This window comes from Musca vetustissima, unplaced genomic scaffold (assembly GCF_032173495.1).
Source record: "Musca vetustissima isolate MV318-11 ecotype Yass unplaced genomic scaffold, APGP_CSIRO_Mvet_v1 utg2442, whole genome shotgun sequence".
Classification (NCBI taxonomy): domain Eukaryota; kingdom Metazoa; phylum Arthropoda; class Insecta; order Diptera; family Muscidae; genus Musca; species Musca vetustissima.
The window spans coordinates 267107-290451 of record NW_026881061.1 but is presented as its reverse complement, the minus strand read 5'-3'; the positions used below and the strand labels follow the sequence as shown (position 1 = coordinate 290451).

Here is a 23345-nt window from a genome sequence, read left to right as displayed (position 1 = left end):
AGACATAAAAGTATAAAGATAGGACAATAGATACGTACGCAATTTCCAACAGATGGCTTTTCCTCTGTTGTTACGATATCATAACAACAGAGAGAACAATATTAATCGTTTTTAATGCTATATCTTAAGCTTATAAAATTAAAATATATATTTTGAGTGCAGACCTCTGGTTTTATTTACATTTTATACGCACATTATCGCGTATTGGCGTTTTTATACCCTCCACCATAGTATGGAGGGTATATTAATTTTGTCATTCCGTTTGTAACTCATCGAAATATTCATTTCCGACCCTATAAAGTATATATATTCTTGATCAGGGTAAAATTCTAAGACGATCTAGCCATGTCCGTCCGTCTGTCCGTCCGTCTGTTGTAATCACGCTATCTTCTGAAGGAATTGAGATAGGATGCTGAAATTTTGCATAGGGTTGTCTTTTGTCTGCAGGCAGGTCAAGTTCGAAGATGGGATATATCGGTCCACGTTTAGGTATAGCTCCCATATAACAGTACCTCCCAATTTTCGGTATTTTGGGGTTCTTGATCTCGTTTTTCAACCGAATACGCTGAAAATTGGTACATTGAGTTCTTATTGGGTACTAAATGTATCTACAAAAAATTATAAATATAGGTCCACTTTTTCTGGTAGCCCCCATATAACGGTACCTCCTAATTTTCAGTATTTTGGGGGTTTTGATCGTATTTTTCCATCGAATTGGCTGTAATTTAGTATTTTGAGTTCTTAATAGAGAGTTCTTAATAGGAATTTTGTAGTCGTATATGGTAACAAATCTCCCTACCAAAAATTATTAATATTCGCCCCATTTTTGGGGTAGTCCCCATATAACCCCCTTTTTATACCCTCCACCATAGTATGGAGGGTATATTAATTTTGTCATTCCGTTTGTAACTCATCGAAATATTCATTTCCGACCCTATAAAGTATATATATTCTTGATCAGGGTAAAATTCTAAGACGATCTAGCCATGTCCGTCCGTCTGTCCGTCCGTCTGTTGTAATCACGCTATCTTCTGAAGGAATTGAGATAGGATGCTGAAATTTTGCATAGGGTTGTCTTTTGTCTGCAGGCAGGTCAAGTTCGAAGATGGGATATATCGGTCCACGTTTAGGTATAGCTCCCATATAACAGTACCTCCCAATTTTCGGTATTTTGGGGTTCTTGATCTCGTTTTTCAACCGAATACGCTGAAAATTGGTACATTGAGTTCTTATTGGGTACTAAATGTCTCCACAAAATTATAAATTATAAATATAGGTCCACTTTTTTGTATGTTTCCTATATTTTCATTTATAGTACCTGTCAATATAACTATGGTGGAGGGTATCCAAAGTTCGGCCCGGCCGAACTTACCGCTTATTCACTTGTTATTGTTAACATGCCTCTGTAAACCTTGATTCCCCCTGGATATTTTTTCATAAACTATTTTGCCAAAATGCATTTTGCCGAGTCTTTACGGTTTCTATGTCTTTGATAGTCTTAAGCTAAGGCCACACTACGAAAATATTGGACTCAAATGTCTATTTTTTGTTTGCCCCAAAAAATGTCAAATTTGCACACTCTTTGTTTGCTCAAACAGTGAGCAAATAGTGTCAAATAATGAAATGGGAAAACATGTTTGACGTGTGGTCACATTGGAAAATATATTTGCACCAGTTTGATCAAACTGTCAGAAAGCATATGGCAATTATGGCCAACTTCGATTACTTTTTAAATCCTGTCGTATATTTTATAAGTTATTAATAAGGTATTTTATGCAATTGTTCTAAATAGTACAATATACATCATATCCATACGGAATCAGCTTATATATTAAATCGGATGTAACGTATATATGGAGGCTGTAGTTAGATCTTGCCAGGATTTGAATTATGACTGAAGCAATTTGCGATTAAGTTCAGCCGTGCCGAACATCCCCTTTGGTAATAAAATTCGGATTGTACCAAATGGGGCGGGACCTTTATATGGAGAATATGTCAAAACTCCATGTTTGTCTAGACTATATGTCCAGATTTGAAAATTGTATGTGACGAGATAATTTAACATCTGAGAACCCGAAATACAAAATAAAGGTTTTTACTTAATTGGTCTGTTCCAGTTCTTTTTTAATAGTAAATCTAGTAAATGGGAGTAAAGTCAAAATCACTCTTAGAGTACAAAATATTTACAAAAGTTCGGGAACGGAAATCTAGTAAATATTTCAAAATTAGATGACATTACTTCAAAATCAACACAATAGCCAATCAGAAGTAGGCATTCCTGTCTACCATTTTAACTCGGTCAATTTTCTCGAGTAAAAACTTTGCAAAGAGAACGCCATTTTGTTTTGTGTTCTCTTAACTTTGTTTGAAAATTTTACTAGTTTTGCGGGTTCAGGAACGGTTTTTGAGCAAAAAGTTTCAAAACCTGTAAAAATAGTAGAAACTTTCAGGTTCTGTAACGGAACTAATATAAATCCCAAATGCAAACCACGGCCACATCGCTTGATGTGGCATCCAGTATGTAGCTTAGACTATGATAAATAGAAATATAAATGTGAGTGTGTACAAAGAAATATTTATTTATTTAACCCTATTCCGTATGTCGTAGTTAGCTGTTTATTTTGTTTAATATTTTTGTGCAAAAATGTGTTTGTATCCTTGACCACACTGTGGCACAGGGCATTGATTTGCAACATCCAAAAGGAAATGAGATAGACCCATAGTTACTTTTTAGTATATACATAGTATTACTTTTTGTGGTTTTTGAGCAAAAAGTTTCAAAACCTGTAAAAATAGTAGAAACTTTCAGGTTCTGGAACGGAACTAATATAAATCCCAAATGCAAACCACGGCCACATCGCTTGATGTGGCATCCAGTATGTAGCTTAGACTATGATAAATAGAAGTATAAATGTGAGTGTGTACAAAGAAATATTTATTTATTCAACCCTATTCCGTATGTCGTAGTTAGCTGTTTATTTTGTTTAATATTTTTGTGCAAAAATGTGTTTGTATCCTTGACCGCACTGTGGCACAGGGCATTGATTTCCAACATCCAAAAGGAAATGAGATTGACCCATAGTTACCTTTTAGTATATACATAGTATTACTTTTTGTGTCGATTTATGCATGTCGATCCATGTATTATTTTAAACAAATTACAGGCCACCTTTGTGATCCGAATGGGATGAAATTTGGTACATTCCATCCGAATGGGATGAAACCTTATTTGGCACAAAGCCAAGCCGCCCTATTGGATTGGACAAAATATTATATATAGATCCCATATATTTTTCTTTTTTATTTACATGAATACATATTGAATAGGGTCTAGTTTTTTAATTTTAATTCCTTAAAAAAATTTTTGAAGAAATCTTCGACATCGTCTTTGTCAAACTTTGTTAAGGAATACCAAAAATGTGTCAATAGTTATCGATAAATGTCGACAACGACATCGGGAATACCAATTGCAAAATACGACTCTACGACGACGACATACGGAATAGAGGTGATTATTACATACTTAAAATGTCCAAAAAGTTCAACATTGTTAATATTGGCATTGAACGACCAAAGTACTAATATGTCCATAGGGAAGAAATAAGACTTATTTGTGTGTATGTGGCACTAATAAGTTAAGTAGAAAATGGAATTCGGAATTCTCCGAATTGTGTATATGATTTGCCTATTATAATAAAAAAATGTATTTGATTTTGTGTGGACTCTAAAATATACAATTACCACTAAACTTAACACAATTGTTATAATAATTATTATTTATATTAAAATTTAGCGTTGGGATCTATATTGTGTTGGTTTCTAAATGTATTAAAATAAGTAGTACTAATAAATAGATCGAATCATGAACGTTGGTATGGGGATCACCATAAGTTTGTAGGGTTAATAAAGTGAGTGGTTTTGAAATGGCGTTCTATAAGTAAATAGTACTAAATTTGTTGTGGTGAACGAATAGAACATATCGTTAGCCAAAATGCAAAAAGGCGTACCTAACAAAATCATAATTGCGTAGGAGAAGCAAAAAACTGTTTTGAATTGAAACTATAAACATGTCATGTGAAATGAAAAAGTATGCCCGGCAGGGTGATATTGCATATGACGAATAATGGACTATAATTTTTTTTTTACAAATTTCGTTATTTAGTTTAATGGCAGCCATTACAATTGAGTAAAAACGTGAATTTTTTGTTAGTTACGCCTCTTTGCATTTATCAAATAAACCCACTTGTATTTACGTCTTTTTGTTTTTTGTTAATAGAAGCTCATTTTTTTACCGCAGACGTGTAAAACTTTGTCAACACATATAGTTTATTGACATTCACAATATTCATTCAAAAAGTCAATTTTCAATTTTTTGTTAGTTACGCCTAGAGATGATGGGCCTATATATTCGATAGTTGCACTAAATCTATGGTTAGTATAGATATTAAGAACTTCAAAGTTGAGATCATAAGACAATTCATTCGTCAACAAGTTCCAATAAATGAATTTTCCTTCGTTATGATATCATAACAATAGAGCGAACAATATTAAACATTTTAAGCGCTATATCCCAAGCTTATGAAATAAAAACATATATTTAATTTACATTTTATTCACACATTTTCGCGTATTGGCGTTTATATTCTTAACATGACACTGTTGACTCTCAAGTGTATATAAATGCGCTATTATGCGCTGTGCTAAATTGAGATAATTTCAAATACAACCTTGCTTTTGTCTCAAACAATAAAAATGTAATTAAAATCAGAAAATCTGCATTTCGAATGTATGTTTTCATTTTATATGATTGCGATTTATTTAGCATCGAAATCCTTCTTCACAGATGCTATTTCGATTTTAGCTGCCCTAAAAAGACGATAACAATCGACTTCTAAGGATCTACAATCGATGCAAGCCCAACGAAGACCTTTGCTACTGTTATTTATAACTTCAAATTGTTGATACGTCAACAAGTTCCAACAGGCCAACAGGTTATTAGACGTCCAGTAAAACGGCATTAACATTAGCACTTTTTGCCGGGTTAACCTTCTCTATGAGGATTTATTTGACATATATTTAAAAAAGAAAATGTAAACAATGAAACCGTTCAACAGTATGAAGACAATATACAATTCACATGTTTGTACATGTTTGTATTTCACAATTCACTAATACTCCGTATCGGAATTGTGATTTTTTGAATAAAATGAAATTAAACAAAAATTAATCAAATTTCTTTAAACCGTTTTACATAATATAAATAACGTCTGGATGCTGCAAGAGTTGTCAGAACTTTTTCTTGACGTATGAATTGTCGTACTTTTACGTCTTTGGGCATGTTAAGAAAGAAAACACCTATAAGCGAAAATGTTTTTATAAAATGTAGATACATACGTTTTCATAAACAATTTTGTAACAGGCATGTTAAAAATAAAAACGCCAATAAGCGAAAATGTATATATAAAATTTAAATAAAATCAGAGATCTGTACTCAAAATATTTGGTTGTGGAAAAAGAAATTCTTTATTTTATATGAACTATATAACTTTATTTAACATGCTTCGGAATGTCTCTCTCATGTTTGAGAGAGTTGAGTTTCGAGGCTTATAGTCAAAATTAATGGAGGACATATTTTTATGTATGCCCTGCCTTTATGGAAATGGATTTTCAATATATTAATATTGCCAAAAACACTATATACCTAAAATTCGCAAATTAGAGGATATCCTAATCCGAATATTTACCAAAAATCGTCTAAAATGAGTTAATATCGTTATATGAGATCTATACCAAAACATGGTATAGATGCAGAGAAAAATTATGCATTATATACAATGCGACTAAAGCCTTTAAAAGTGGACGGTTCCGTAATATGGCGGCTATTCCATGGCGTACAACGATATATCCCACTTTCCATACCTAACATCTTAAAAATAGTGGATTGTAACCGACGAGAATATACTTTGTGGAATCTCAGAAAAATATTTCGAGACATTGCAAAGGGAATGAAAAATTTAATATGCACCTCACCTTAGCTGGAGGGCATATAATTTCCTACTCTTAGAACATGTGGCGGAAGGTCACATACTAATGTTGTATATCGTAAAATTAAATATAAGGTAATTCAATAAGCGCCAGTCGAATAGTAATTATGTTTTTTGTGTCAAAAATATAAAATTTCTTAACTGTTAAACATTTGCTTCGTGCGGTATATCTGGTTCTTCATGTTTTATATAAAGGAATAAATGTAAACTCATTTAAAAAAATATTGTTTCTTTCACATTCTAAAGGTCCTCACTCCAAACACTCTGTGTACAAAAGACTATAAATTTTGATGTTACTATAAAATACGAACACAGCATTAAACGAACACGAGGTAACGTAATGCTAATATTTGCTCGCGGTAAAAGTTGTCTTTAGTAATATATATGCCGAAAAATATTTGTAAATTAAAAATATTTATTTTTATTTTATTTTTTGTATACTCAAATATAATTTAAATAAAGTGCAAAATCTATACTCAACTCAATTGTTTATCTACTTTCTACATTCTATGAAGAATTAGAAATAGAAATTTGATGTTACTATATAAATAATCCGATAAATTTGATGTTACTATAAATATAAACTAAACATCAGGTAAATCGAAAAGTAAAAGTAATAGTTTTCTTAGTGCGGTATATTTTGGTTGTAGCGTTTTATATGCAATGCATATTGCAACACATTTTTTTCAACCAATATACATTTCTTGTAAAGGTCAAATATACTCAAAATATTTGCGTAGACTATAAATTTGGATGTTACTACATAAATTGTTCAAACACGGTAGCAATTGAAAAATAGGTAAATCAAATAATAATAGATGAATACCTTGGTTCTATAAGATTGGCAAGAATCATTCGAACCCATTCAGATTGATTCCTTGTTTAATAAAAAGCTTTGAAGATCGGTATGGGAGTCGCAGAAGATTTTGCCCCATGTTTTATTAAAAAACCACAACTGAGACAAGAGGACGATGGAAATCGCCTGATTTTTGAATGCCAGTTGCAATCATCACCTGCGCCGAATATAGAGTGGTACAGAAGTGATACCCTCGTAGTGGAAAATGACAGAACAAAATTAAAAATAATTCCAATAGAAGGGAACAAATATACAGTATTATTGGAAATTGATGATGTATTAGATACTGATGCTGGTCTTTATAAAGTGAGGGCCAAAAACACTTCCGGAGAAGTGTCCGCTTCTATAAATCTAAATTTTTCTCGTAAGTAAAAATTTTTAGTGTGTTACTTATAATTAATTAAAAATATATATATATATATATATATTACTAATGTTAAGAATACATTTTATAAACCATTTGACAGTTGATACCATGTTTTATATTATACATTTATTTTATATAATACATGTTCATGCCTCAAGCTGTTCTGGAATAGAGCGACTAGCTTAGATGAATAAAAGATAGAAAGTTATATAATAAATGGGGAATACTGACATTGTATTCTCTATGGCTATGGACTCTATTGTAAGCACAATATTGGATTTTTCGTACACATAGCAATATCACGCAATTTTAAAGATCAGAATTGAAAGTTTAACATAAAAGGACATAGAACAACATTTTGGCATATTATATAACTATTCAGAAATATGATTGTCTAATGTATTAAGAAATTATTTTATTATCGCTCAAATTGCAAATTAGCCGATGAAAAATGATGACACAAAAGTCTGCGATTTTCATTTAATAATGAGATGTAGTCCTTGGAAGTGATTTATATAACCAAAGTACAAAGTACATACATTTGTAAATATTTATTTTATTATTAAAAAAATATATATGTTTGTAATTTTTCCTTGCATATATTTGTTGCTTCTTAATAAACAAAATAAATAAAAAGATAACTTATTAATTGTATGAATCTTTTTTGCTGTATTATATTCGATATATTTTGGACTCAATTATTATATAATTAATCTTTGACACAATAACAGCTGCAGACGAACCGAAAGAAAAGTAAGAATTCTTTAATAATGTTGAAACTGTATTATTATTCGGAAAAAAAGATACTAACAAACATGGCTTTATAAATAATTTTTCTTATAATTTAATTGCTCTGCTTTTCATTAATGCCTAATGCCTAATTCCTGACTGCTTATATTGTCTTAAATCAATAGAAGGGAATATTTCCTTCTCGCATGTATTGGGGTAAGTTGCTGCTTTCTGCAGTAGTTCAGTTATTATTATTATTACTATTGTAAACCGCATTTCCATTTCCTATTGCTGCAGACAAATCGATGGATTCGCACCCACTTTTGCGAAGAAACCCTCAATCAGACAGGAAGATGAGGGGAAACGACTTCTATTCGAGTGTACTGTTAACTCAGATCCGCAGCCAGTAATTACATGGTTCCACAATGACAAAGTTGTAAAGGAATCACCACGACATAAGGTAAGCTAATAAATTTGTCTTGTTCTTTGACAATTCATAGCGTAAAATGTATTATTAATATGTAATTATTATTAATGTATATCCGATTCGAGTGCTCAAAATCCCCAAAATACCGAATAATAGGATCCGTTTATGTGCGGCCTACCCCGAATCTTAAGTCAAAATTAATAGTTTTTATTATAAAGATTTCACAATCAATAATATAATACTAAGTTACAGGCAATTTGGTTGGAAAATGCGCACAAAATCACCAAAAAATTAAAAATAAGATGGTACGGTTATATGGGGGAACCCTAATAAGTGGAACAAATTGATAATTATTGGTAAGAATATGTGTTACACAACGCGAACGCAAAATACCAAATTACAACAATTTAGGTAGAAAGTGAGACAAATATCTTTCAGTTTTATCATCAGAATGTTATTTTAGTAAATGTCCCTTTTGTTTTTTATTTTTATTAAATTATTACATGACATTTTCAACGACTCTAAAGTTTATGAACGGTCGCAAACTCAAATTTTCTGCAAAAACTTATATTTATGAGATTTAAATACAAATTTGTTGATGATTATCTTCAAACTACTAATAATTTTCACTTTCATTATAATTCATGTGACACATGTCAATGTTGTATAAAAATATCGAATTTTGACTTTGACCTCATATTATTTGTAAACCGTGACCCTCAGTGATATAAAATTTTATTGGTGTAAAACCCAATGTCCCCTGAAATAGATTTTTGCCAAAAAATTTGGCTCTTGACCCATATTGCGCCACCATGCTTGAATGTGGACTTCACATATCCTGTTAATTACAACAATAACATAGCGTTGTCAGGCAAACAGTGCCATCTACCTTTTTATTCACAAACCAGTATGTCAATTTTTTGTGTCGTTTTGTTTCTCATATATTTTTTATATAAAATAATACATTTATTGAAAACAACGTATGCATTTGTAAGTAAATTGAAAAATAATATCACCGAACGCATAGAGTATAAATGTAACTTAATTATAATAATCAGGGTGCAAATTATAACAGTAGATATCCACTTGTTTCGATAGATATCTTTCAATATGGTATGACCGCATTCGAACCAACCAGAAAACAACAATAATTTCATATTTTGTCATTAAATATATTTGTCAAATTTGTTTTAATTTTTTTTTCAGAATAGAAACTCTATTTTTCAAATTTGATGATATTCGAATAAGTTTTTAAATTTATGATACAGAGATTCTATATCTCCAATAAAGCCTCCTGAAAACATCGTTTTCATTCCCAATATTAACATGAAAGTTTTCGGTTTTAAGGACATTTCTCGCACATCAAACAGCGAAAACTCAATCGCAAAAAAATTAATGATAGATAATAATTTACAATTACAAAGTTAAGATTTTGGTTGTCTTACTCTTGGCGCTAATAACATACGCATTAAATATTTTACCTTATGAACGATTGGTTACTTTTCCAGTAACATTTACTGGTTACTTTTCCAGTAACATTTAAGGTGTATGCATCAGATACAACAACAAACATTTTACAAAAACAACATTGTTGTTATAGAAATTAAATTGTCATGCTGACAAATAGGTTTTGACAAAAGTAAATAAAAACAATTATACATTTCTTCAAGTCGAATAATTTTGAAAAGTGTCCCACATGTAAGTCTTGGTTCCTTGGGGATTTTGCTTATATTTGAAATTACAATATAATTTTCGAAGAAGTAGCTTCTTGGTAGAAAAATTGTAGGACATAAATCCCCAGTCAAACACCACAAAGCCGTATGCAATCTGTCAATAGACTACGCAACAGAATCTCATTTTAAATTGTAAAAAAAAATTGTATTTAGCCAGGCGTTTGTAGAAAACTAATGGAAAAATTCTAATACAAGCTATATAACACCATTTCCTTGATTTTGAGGGAAACAGGGGATTTAGGGGCAGATTGCCTTTTCTTTAACAATCTCCTTTTGGTTTTAAATCGATCATAAGAACACACATATACATATGTATATGTATTTGCAATCTGGAACCCAAGTTGTACATGCGGAAAATAAGTGGAACAAATCAGCGGCCGGATTTAGAACTCACGCTTCCTTGTCTCTATTCCGTCCCTATAAATTCATTATTATTGCACTTTTATTAATAAAAAAATAATAATCGAAAGCAAAATACAATATTTTAAATCGAAATGAAACGTTGAGAAATAATTTTGACAATTTACTTTACAAACAACAAAGAAAAAAGTTTAAAACAATATGATTGTCACTTACACTTTATTAAATCCACCTTGGAGTAAGCCGTTTTTACTCTTTTTTTGTACAACAACGCTTGCTGTGTTGTTTTATTTTTGCACTGGGTTTAGAACTTACAATTCATGGTAGGCTTTCCCAATACAGTAGAGAGCAAATCTACCAAGGAGTAATGAGTTTTCGTCTTGTGCTGACATTTTTGAGTACAGACCAAACGTTTACCACATTACCTGCACTTGTGTTTACTATAGAAATTTCTATTTTGTTCCTAAATTGATGAAGATATGTTGTAATTGCGCATAGTTTCTACTTACTAATTATTTTAATGCTTTTATCATCTTGAAGGCTTTCATGATGATAATCAAATTTTAAAAATGAACTATGTAAAAAATGTGAATTTGCAAGGATGTATGTTACTCATTCACAACCTCTTATTGCATATTACAGCCAATTAAACCATTAAAAGGACTTAACATCGGCTAGTATCGTCATATTAAATCTTTTCAAAGACTTGGACCAATATTTTCCGTTTTTAAAATCTATCCTTCTTAGATCTATCTTAAATATTATATTATAGACCACATAATATTTAAAATAGATCTTAGGATTGCAAAGCCCGGACCCGATATTTAACCATCATCTAAAAAGAAGAGAAGAGTTATTATATTTGAAAAATTATGTTTTATTAAATTATTGCTATATGTTGTCCGTTTAAACAAATTATTCGGGATAACAACATTTCCATCTATCATCCTGCGCGTTAATTCTGGATTCCTGGTGAATGAAAAACTGCATTTTTTCGATGTGGATCTGCGTTCTGTATGGCTACTAAACATTTTTACTGCTAAATTTACCAGTTTTTGGACTTAGCCGCAAAATTTTCATTTAGCATTTTGCTCTTACAAATTTTTAGCATAATTTTAATCATACGTTTTTAAACATTTTTGTAATTACTTTTAAAGGAAAAATCCTTAAATCTAAAAATTTGGCAATGAAAACCACTTGAACAGTATTTATAAATATCTAGCACCACAGTCCAATAAAACAAATATCTTATTCATCGAATTTTATAGCTAATAGTTTTTTTATACCTTTACCCTTAGGTATACTGACATTTGTTTATATTACGAATCATTTTTGGAAGTGCGTGTAAAACTGCATATTCTTTTTAAATAATACAAAGGAAATAAGTGGACCTATATCGACAAATATTGTAACCACACTAGAAATACTAATTTGCAGCCAATTTTCATGATATAGGATAAGTTCAACAATGGTCGGCACTTTAAGTATTTTCGCATTTTAAACGTTTCACCAACCCGAGTGCATTTTTTCCACTACATCCTATTTAGGTTCATCTGTTTCGAAATTTTATTTACACCCCGATGCAATAAAAATTTGCTTAATTAATTTGTATTAAAGGTGAGTAAATTGAGAATTAGGTAAAATAGTGTATTTTTGCCAATAGTCGGCACTTTTTTCCAATGGTCGGCTCAATTATATATTTAATCGATTTATCTGTTATTTCATTAATAAATTATTATTATTATCGGACGTTTTCATCAATGTTGTATTGAAAATTTTATATAAAATTATTTTATTTATTAAATTAAAATTATGTAAAACCATTAAAAATTGTTTTTAAATCAATTGTTATTTAGAGCTCTTATTTAACATTTTTTAAAATTTTGTGCCAAAATCTTTGAAAATGTGCTTATTATCTATCTATCCCTATTATCATCTATCCATAGGGCGGAATCGTTAAAAATATCATAATTACAAATATTTTTTAATGAATATAAATTCTAAAGTGTTCTCCTGTATGTTCTTTACAATTATGAAGAATATCTTTGAGAAAAATATAAAATTTTAATATAGTTACAAGTCTTTTAAAATCGACATATCCATAATTTTTTCTTGTTGCTAATTTTGAAAAACCTCATTGACAAAATGCCAAATTTTGGCTGAATAACTGTACATAGTTCGATGAAATTTTTTACAGAGATGGGTTGAAGTGTTATTGAAGATTATTCAAGGTTTTTTCATATTTAGTTATATAATTTTTTAATTATTTGAAGTTATATACAACAGATTCCGACTATTGGAACATGCCGGCGTTAGGAGCACTTACCCTATGTTCCTAAACATGGAGTACCCTACTGGAACTGTATTCAAAGACAGATAGATGACTTTCACTCTATTGTTATGATTTCATAACAACAGAACGAGCAATATTAAACGTTTTAACCGCTATATAACAAGCTTATAATATAAAAACATATCGCTCATTTGCTTTTGTACACACATTTGCATTTTGTACACACATTTTCGCTTATTAGCGTTCTAATTCCTAACACGCATCCGATATGCTTGAATCTTTTGTTTTCGTAAACTATTTTGTCAAAATTCATTTTGTAGAGTCTTTACGGTTTCTATGTCTTTGGTGTATTCAAAGACATAGAAACCGCAATTGGCAATTTTTCACAAATATTGCTGGTTTTCTTTCCTATTTAGGATACGATCAAGTTTCGGTAAGTGCCCCAGATGTTATATGGGATTTAGTTTTTAAAAGTTTACCCATAGGCTGCTTATTCTTGTGTGTGTTTTAAGCATCCTTATCTTTGGTCCATATTTTGGCGTAGCCCGATTTTAAATACTTTGGAAGTAGTAACAAAATGCTAATTTAATTGTCATTCATTCGAAACTTCCCTCCTAATTCCCTCCTAATTAATCGGTACCATATGATGGTACCGATTAATCTTTACGTTCTTCCCATATTTTACTGTCTTTTACTTGAGAAAAGTTTTGCCATGCAAATTGTTTCACCAAGCATAATTTATATTTTCAAACTAAATAAATCTTTATTTCATTTAAAACGTGAGTGATTAATCTTGAATTCTCTTTTCGGTATCATATCATTCAATTGAAAATATACATATATTTTCATATACATTCTTGTTTTCAAGAAAATGAACATATTCTGAGAATTTTCCATAATTGACAATTGCTTACAGAGAGATATGTGAAAAAAGAACCACGATGTAAGAAATCATAGTAGTTTGATATAAAATGTGAGGAAATGCAAATATTCTTCAAAATATCATTAAAACTTATAAACGTCAATTACAACCAGCTTTTAACCCGATTTCGCTGAAATTTGGTATACTGCTGAATTTGGTATATAAATTTCTCTATTAAAATAATAAATATATAAAAAAATATAGGTCCATTTTTTCGGTTAGCCCCCATATAAGGGCACCCCCAATTTTCGGTATTTTGGGGTTGTTGAGCGTATTTGTCAACCGCATTCGCTGATTTATATTTTTCTGTATTTTGGGGTTTTATGCGCGTTTTTAAACTGAATTCGCTGAAATTTGGTACAATGGGTTCTTATTGAATACCAAATTTCTTCACTAAAAATTATAAATATAGGCCCATTTTTTCGGGTAGCCCCCATATAAGACACCCTCAATTCTTGGTATTTTGGGTTTCTTGAGCGCGTTTTCAACCGAATTCGCTGTAATTTGGTATTTTGTAGTTGCATATGGTAATAAATCTTCCTACCAAAAATTATTATTATTAATTATTGATGCTTTTTGTTGGGCTTTTTTGGTCGGGTATTTTTGATGAAAATAAAAATTGTTTTATTGTTCTATTAACAAAATATAAATTATAATTTCTTTTCAATATACTATTTATTCTGAATATTTCACTTATTTTTTTAACTTACTTTAGTTTTTTTTCATTTTGTTTATTATTTACTTCAATTAAAAAACGGGACTCCTTTACATTTAATTAAAAATAAAGAATAAATTAAAAAATAAAATAATAAATAAATAAATTCACAGTTAAAAATTAAATATATCACAGAACTGGTGTTTAAGTTATTGCAATTGAATACTGAAACTTAGTACTGTCTTTGTCTTCCTTCGTGTTTATTTATTCGTTATTGTATTCTTATGCTTTCCAATGTATATCTTTTATTTTGGTTTTTAGCTTTGTCTAAGATTCTGACATTCTTGAAATCAGATGTGTTGGCAGTTTCTTTAATGTCCTGTGAGAGTGCTGCCTTTCCGTTCCTTTGTTTATGTAATTTTGATGTTCCTTCACTCTCACACCTAACATTTGTTTGGTTGTACCCACATACACTTTTACGCACATCTCTTTTTTGTATGGGTAATTCTCATATAACCCCCTTCTTATATTAAAATAGTTAGCTGTTTAGTTCCATGTGTAGGAGTTGTCCCCATAGTATAGGGGATAGTCGTTACTCGAAAAAATCAGTTTTACCCTACAAATTATGGAATTCTAAGACGATTTAGCCATCGGTTGTAATTATTCCGCTTTCTAAGGAAATCGTGAAAACTTGAACCTGACGATGATGAAATTTATCGGCCAGCATTTAGGCATTTCCCCCATATAATTATACCTCCTGAAGGAAAGAATTGAGACACAAAACAAAAATATTGGGTTCGAAATCGACATATCGATCATTAATTAGGCATAGTCCTTATATAATTATAACTCCAAATATTCGCTAATTCCTACTCTATGCAATTCAACTTTATATTCCCAATTGCAGTGGTTTGAGGATTGTATATTCTACCATGCGTTATTAGTAATATTCCACGCTTTGGTGCTTGAATTTGTATTTGGTGTACATAACGGTTTATACAAACCAGTTTGTAGAATTATCGGTATATGTTAATTTTTGGTATGTTCCCCATATATTCATTTCAAGTATCTGTCGGACGTGCCGAACTTAACGCTTTTTCACTTGTTTATTATAAGATTTGAACATTGAAATTAACGAAATTAACAAAAATTAAATTACATCCACGGGAACTGTTGCATCTTTACTTGGACAAAACTAGAGCAACTCTACTGCACAGTGGAGCTCTGAAATTTTAGTTAGTTTACTGTTATAATTACTATGTTTTGGTTTCTACACCTACTTCGATTCTTACATAGCTTGCCAATACCTCAAACATACACCAAAGCATGTCAAAGATTGGTTGCGGGTGTCAAAAATCTGTATTTAATAATAGCCAGCACAATCATAAGATTGTGGAATAGATCATAGATTCAATGCATCGTAGGTGAAATCAAAAATAAGGGTTACGCTATCGATTACTAAATAAATATAAATAAATCAATAAATAAATATAAAATATATCAAAGAAATAATATAAAAGTTGCTTTGTTGTTGATTATGAATTCCGATGCTGAATTTTAAACTACCATTGTCCGGAGTTATTATTGCACAACAATAAATATCACCCCTGAAGATGCAATTTGGTCATTGCGAAATATAAGGAAAATTTTATAAACAATAAAATATGAAAAATAACAGTCCTCTAGCCTAACGTGTAAAAGGGTTGATAAACAACCACTACTCAATGAAATTATACTTTTATAAATTTCTAAAACAAATATTAGATGTATTAAATAGACATTTCATATTACTAGCTTTGTAAATTATTGTATAAAAATTATATAAACTGATTTTTTTTTATTTTTTTTCAGCTTAGCGTAAAAAGAGATGGCCATTCCTACTTCGCCACTCTTGAACTAAAAAATGTAACGGTAGAAGATGCAGGCAAATATAAAGTTAATGGTAAAAATGATCTTGGCGAAAGTAATGCTACCATTAGCTTAAATTTTGACAGTAAGTATTTTATGTAATGGACTTACATCAATAACGTTGTCAAACTTCAACATTATTTTTGAGTTGTATTATGTTGTAATGTGGGACATGGTAAATGGGTTTGGAATAAAATAAAACAAACTTTCGCGTCCAGTTTTTACACACTTCCTCTGAAAAATTACTAAAGCGCTCAATAATTTTTAATCAGCTATTAAAATCTCTCCCATATAGTTTGACAAAATTTGTAGCGAAACATAAAGCGATTTCTTCGTGAGTTATAAGTTGACCAGCATTTAAAATTTGAATTTGAGAATTTTGGGCAAAAAATCATATATATATATATATATATATAGTGTGATTAACTTTTGGGTTGAATCACGTCGACCGTAGTTTGGCGAATTTTAGATTACTTATAATTTTTATTATAGAAATGTTTAAACTGCATAACTACCAACTCCATTACTTCAAAATCAAACATGCTTGTTTTAGTCGATTCAGAAACGTTTGAACGAATTTCAACTAAAGAAAATTCAATAATATTTAATATGTTTACGAATATTTTCATACAATTTCTAATTACAAACACTGTCATTACATTTCTAATTACAAACACTGACCAAAAATCTCAAATGCAAAAAGCTGTTCCGTTGATTTCAAATAAAACGCAAAAAATAATGCAATTTCACACTTCAGGTTATAAATATTATTAAAATATTTATTCACTTTCAATTTTTCATACAAATCTTATGAAAAGTATTATTTATACAACTGATATTAAAAATAGTTAAATTGTTTTCCAAAAGTATGTGCACTTTATACATTTCTGTATGGCTTCGGCCGAACATACCATATGAAAAATAATGTAACTAATAGGTAGTTATGGCCTACAATGTATTATGCTCTATAGAGTTTATTTTTCATTTTTAACAGCATTGTAAAACAAAATAAGCATCCCCATTATATAATCTATATTTATGGTGCTGTATTTAAAAAAAACATAAAATATTCTATGAACATATTGTTGGTTCATTTTTGAGACTATAAGCATCCAAACTGAGTTTTGAGAGGCGTTGCTTATTTTTCCTACCTTCCATAAAAAAATTATAAAAAAGCTTAGAAATTGTTTGTTTTTTACGTTTTTTTTTTTTTTGAAAATTCTCCCAAAGTCGAATAAATTAAAACCAGGTTTAAGCAAAAACCGTAGCTAATAATTTTTCAGATTTTGAGGGACCTGATTGTTCAAGATTTTTGTGTTGCACAGTGTAATAAATGCCGAATAAGTATATATTGTGTTAGTTTTTTTTTTTAAAGAGTCAAAAGCATAAATCCAAAATCCATTTTGAAATAAATAATGTAAGGAAATTGTTGCAATTTTTGCTTGGACAAAATAAAAGCAACTCTATTGTACAAACAAATGAGCACTGAAATGTGTGTTATTTTTACCGTTATAATAACAGTCTGGTACGCTTATAACGAACTTTTTTAAAGCGAACACATTCCTGGTCCCGAAGTTTTAAGACATATTTTTCATACAAATCTTTACTCTTAGCGGTCCCAACTTCAGTTTTCATATATTTTGACAATAATCATGATATAATGAGGAAGGTAGTCTCGGGAACTCATATGTTCACTCCTTAGTTATGTACGCATTGCTGATGCTAAAATAATAAACTTCTCATACTTTGAAAGATCGAAAACCTGAATATGGGGCCTATTGGGGCTATGAGATTAGGCTTGGAAACATGTATGAATAAATCAGGAGGAACAACCGACCATGACTACATCGTCGTTGTGGATTGTGATAATATTAACTAAATGGTGGACATAAAAACGCAACTACACGATTTACATATCCAGAATAATATATCGCTGGCTTAAAGTGAAAATGCAATGAATCCACTTTTTCATGAAATTTAGATTTAGATACAGACATGTTCAATAAGTAAAAATACATAGATTTAATAACAAATCTACAATTAGCTCATTTGTTGTTTTGTAGTGATGAGTAACGACGCAATGTACAATTTATCACATGTCTTCAGTAAAATTGTAACATATGGACTTATTGCCTTTACATTAATAAGAAGAAACGGGCTATATAGAATAAAACTATGTAAACATTGAAATAAATTATTATATAATATAACGGTTTCAAATACAAATTTTGTTTGAAAATGACAAAATCAAGTAGAGTTGCTGGGGTTGCCATCATCGATTTAGCAAAAGAGACTACCTCTAACCATTATGCCATGACAATAAATGTGTCTGTTTTCAATTTGCTGTATTGTCAAACAATACAACTATGTAAACATTGAAATAAATTATTATATAATATAACGGTTTCAAATACAAATTTTGTTTGAAAATGACAAAATCAAGTAGAGTTGCTGGGTTTGCCATCATCGATTTAGCAAAAGAGACTACCTCTAACCATTATGCCATGACAATAAATGTGTCTGTTTTCAATTTGCTGTGGCTATAAACAAAACAGTACACCTATAAAACAGTTAATTGCTAGAGGCTGTGAAAATAATTTATTATAGAAAATTATACTGAAGAAATATTCCATAAATTAATCCGTGATTTCTGGAATTATAAGTAGGTACTGGTCAACAAATTGTCCTAAAATTTCGTAAAAAATACCAATGCCAATAATCTCAAACATACATCGAAACATGTCAAAGGTTGGTTGTGGAAATCAAAAGTGAAGGTTGAATAATGGCCAAAACAATTTTTACCCTATAGAAAAATCTTTGGATTATCATATGTAGCAAAATCAAAGGAGATTCATAAACCAAAAAACATAGCCTCTTCCCAAAGTTTCGGGATGTAAGGAATAGTATACAAAAATCAAAAAGTTGTCTTAGTTTTGATCAAGCAAAAATTGGGTCAGTTAAATTTTCCGTAGAGTATTTTTTTATTTTAAAATACATTATATATATTTAAGTAAGTAAATTAACTATTTATTGGCCACCATTGTATGTATGTCTGTTCTATTTGATATATGTATTTGGATAAATATATTTTGGATTTTGTATTATAGATGTCATTACAAATCTGCCACATACTGCAAAACCAAATAATTTTTCTTCATTGAAGCCTTTCGAAGTCAATGTATTCCAATCTGTTGTTTTTTTTTTCAAATATCTCTATGTTTTAAAAAATATTTTCTTATTAATTTTAATTTTATGATTATTAAGGGCAATTTTCCAAATTCTAGGTGTATTGTTTTAGATTAAAAAATAGGGTTATGGAATTCGCAATGAGTTGTTAAATGCAGTCGGAATATCCGTATAATCCGGATTAGCGAGGTTCGGATTTTACTATTTCAATATTTTACATATCGATCATTTGCTGCAAGACAGGCATAACTCAAAAAATCAATTTTGCTGAAAATGCGTTTTAAGTTTTCAATTTACTCACACTTTATATGGGACAGAGGAACTTCTACATCTTCTCAATTAGAGTGTGTAAGATATATTCATATGTATTTTTTGCACAACATGAGGTCTATTATTGCAAACAATCGTGCATCATTAACTCGAAAATCACTTTTTTGAGTTATGCCTGTCTTGCAGCAAGAGAGCGATATGCTTTAATTTTTTTTTTTAAATTATCTAATTTGTGATTAAATGTCTAAAACGTAGAGGCATTTTTTGGTTTCAAAAGCACTCTATGCTATTTTGTCCTATTTCACATTATAATGTCACAATAATGTGAAATGAAACATATTCATTTGTTGGGGATGGTAAACCAAAAGAAGGGCATATTTCTTGTGCGGCTGTGATATTTTATATTCTCAACCCAGGTTTGAAACCGCAACTGCAAAGCAAAATCAAAATTTGTTTAGGAAACAATCCATAAAAAGCTGTACATATATATGTACTCAGTAAGCTCAGGGTTATTCTCAGAAGTTATTGTTCAAACCAAAAAGATATAAAAAAGCACATTTCTTTTTCCTGATATTATATATAGATATATGCATTTTTAAATCGTAGGCGACGAAGCTCCAGTACCCGATGATGGTATAAAACCCACATTCACCGAAAGACCGTTAATACGACAGACTGAAGATGGAAATGTTGTGTTTCAGTGTAGATGCGTTGGGGATCCCAAGCCAACAGTTACGTGGTATGAACGCCATATTATAATTTTCCCACACTCATTGATTACAGCAAATAATGTGCTAATTATTTTATATTATTAATTATTTTTCATTCATTTTTGAGTTAAATAAAGTAGAACTTATTAACACCAAGCTATACTAATGACAGGAGTTCACAGCTATAGTGCAACATCATTAGAAATAAAAATGTTACATTACAACTATACAGCTTGTAATACAACTTTATGTATTATATATGTATAAATTTCGGATTATGTTGTTCTATACATAACATTTTTCGAAAAAACATTTAAGATTTTTCAAAACATATAATTTTAAAATATATACGCAGGCCCAGAAGTAAAAATATAATTTTTAATGTATTTTAATAAAACCTAATAAAATAATATACTTTTGAATCATTTTTATTATTATTATTTTTAAAATAAGAATTTATTTACCTATGTCTGCGATTGAATCTTATATTTTCACTGTTCAGGTTATTTATGAGGACCAAATAAGTACTCAATATCAATAATATATTATGTAGACAAAATTTTCGGATTGTTATAATTTACTGAATCGATCTACATATTAAGTAACAAAAGATCATACAAAATTAACTTAAATTCTTTAATTTTTATATTTAACCATTAAATTTTACGTTCAGGCAAACGTAAGAAATGATTATCTGTTATTCGTTGAATAATTACATTTTACACATTTGTAATTGTCTGTTTAAGGTTTAATTTTGAAGATTAAAATGTACAGTTAATTGGTAATCAAAGAGTAACTTTTATTGTATGGTTAAAGTCTGAAAACATAGGCCAAATCAGAAAACTTTTTGTAGTTTTAAAATATTGGTGATCATATAATAAATATATGAGTTGTAATGCAATTGTTTTCAGAATGTAGGAAATTAATATATTCCTATATATTAAATCATATAAAAATTTCTGTATTAAATTGTTAAATTTGCACAATGCTTTAATCAATGGGATCATTCAATTATACATTATATAATATGAATAACTTACGCGAAAAGGTATCACGGCAAGGAACAAATAATGAATGGTGGACGATATAAAATATCTCTGGTATTGGATCAACAATTGTACCACATGGCAAATATGGAAATAACGAATGTCGTCCCAAGCGATCAAGGTGAATATCATGTAACAGCGAAAAATATTCACGGAGAGGGAACCACTACGCTAAATTTAAATTTTGAAGGATCTTCAAAGAAGTAAGTGGTTTCATTATTATAACAGAAGAGAATTTAAAAAGTTTGATTAAATGACTATTACTAGAATATCGGACGCAAAATCACCAAGATTTCCAAAAAAGCCGACAATACGACAGGAAAAAGATGTTTTAATTATGGAGTGTATATTAGAAGCCTATCCAACACCAGAAATTTCATGGTTCCGTGGGGATAAGCGAATTGAAAATTCTGCACGGGTTAAAATGGAATGTAAAAGCTGTGGAAAAGATTTGTTTGTTTTAACCATGGAAATACAGAATCCAACAACGGAAGATGGTGGCAATTATCGTTGCAACGCTCTGAATGAGCACGGCGAGAGTAATGCTAATATTGCATTGAATTTTCAAGGTAGTTAAAGTTATTACGCATAATAATTTGGTAGTGTATACTAACCATTAATTTCAATAGTAAAAGGTGTCTAGAGTATTCTGGATGGTCGAATAGTCAAAATAGTGTACGAAGTTGCAAACATACATTTGGCGCATAGTAAATTGGATATAAGGAAGCAGTACCGGAAATAACAATTATTTTTAAAAAAGTTTAACGAAAAACTCTTCATGTTATAGACACGGGACACCTTAATTGTCACATAACAATAGATTCGTATTGACGATTTTGTATTCAAAGTAAAAAATCAACGTTTGTTTTTAATGTTAAAAATTATAGTTATTTTTCCGGTAAAAATAAAACTTATTTAAAGAGTGTTATTTTTTCCATCAAAAATAAAAATCATTTGAGGAGTTTTATATATTCTGTCAAATATAAAAATAAATCTCATTTAAGGAGTGTTTTCCTCAAAAATAATCATGTTATGATTTTTATTTTTTTCCTTCAGAGAAGAAATCTAATTGAGGATTTTTTCGGCAGAAATCAGCATATATAGTTTGTTATTAAATGTATAATTTTAATTTATAAATAAAAAATAGCACTACTTAAATGAGTTTTATTTTTGAATGTAACTCCACAATTTTTTTATTTTCATTTTTGACGGAAAATATAAAATACTCAAATGATTTTTTTTTTTTTTTTTGACGGAAATTATAAAATACTCAAATGATTTTTATTTTTGACGGAAAATATAAAATACTCAAATGATTTTTATTTTTGACGGAAAAAATTACACTACTTTAAAGAGTTTTATTTTTAAAGTTAAAAGCAAACGTTTGTTTTTCCGTTGAATAATAAATAAGCAAAATGGATTTTCTTGTTTAGGTCACAAAATAATTGTTATTATATAACTGATTTGATATTACAGCAAGGAAGTAATCTGCAAACTTGTAGCCCGTTGGATATTCACAACATTTAATAACCAGGACTGTGTCACATAAATAATTTCATTATAATGAAATGTATGGTCATTAATGTGGAACAATACAACGAAATTAAATGTTTTAAATCTGTGCTGTAAAATATATATACAGTACCGGTCACCTAATTAGCATACACCTGAGGGGGAAATGTTTTGATTAACCTTCGATTCGTTTGGAATATTTTAAAATATTTTTTATATGTACTGTACTAGAGCGATGAAGTGTGAATTATCAGGGGAAATTTGTCATATATTATATAAGGAGGTTATGAAACAAGTTAAAATTTAAGGGGACACTAATTAGCGCAC

The 23345-nt window shown here is 29.8% G+C and overlaps 1 protein-coding gene across 1 annotated transcript in view; it reads left to right on the top strand.

Annotated features, from left to right (window-relative positions):
- Positions 1-6944: 6944 nt before the first annotated feature.
- The window catches only part of LOC133327137 (twitchin), a 110350-nt gene continuing 93949 nt past the window's right edge, over positions 6945-23345 (top strand). The window contains exons 1-7 of the mRNA XM_061535710.1: positions 6945-7264; positions 8182-8212; positions 8294-8456; positions 16238-16379; positions 20357-20489; positions 21509-21709; positions 21774-22075. Coding sequence (XP_061391694.1) covers positions 6952-7264; positions 8182-8212; positions 8294-8456; positions 16238-16379; positions 20357-20489; positions 21509-21709; positions 21774-22075 — 1285 coding nt within the window. The 5' untranslated portion in view covers positions 6945-6951. The remainder of the gene's footprint in view (positions 7265-8181; positions 8213-8293; positions 8457-16237; positions 16380-20356; positions 20490-21508; positions 21710-21773; positions 22076-23345) is intronic.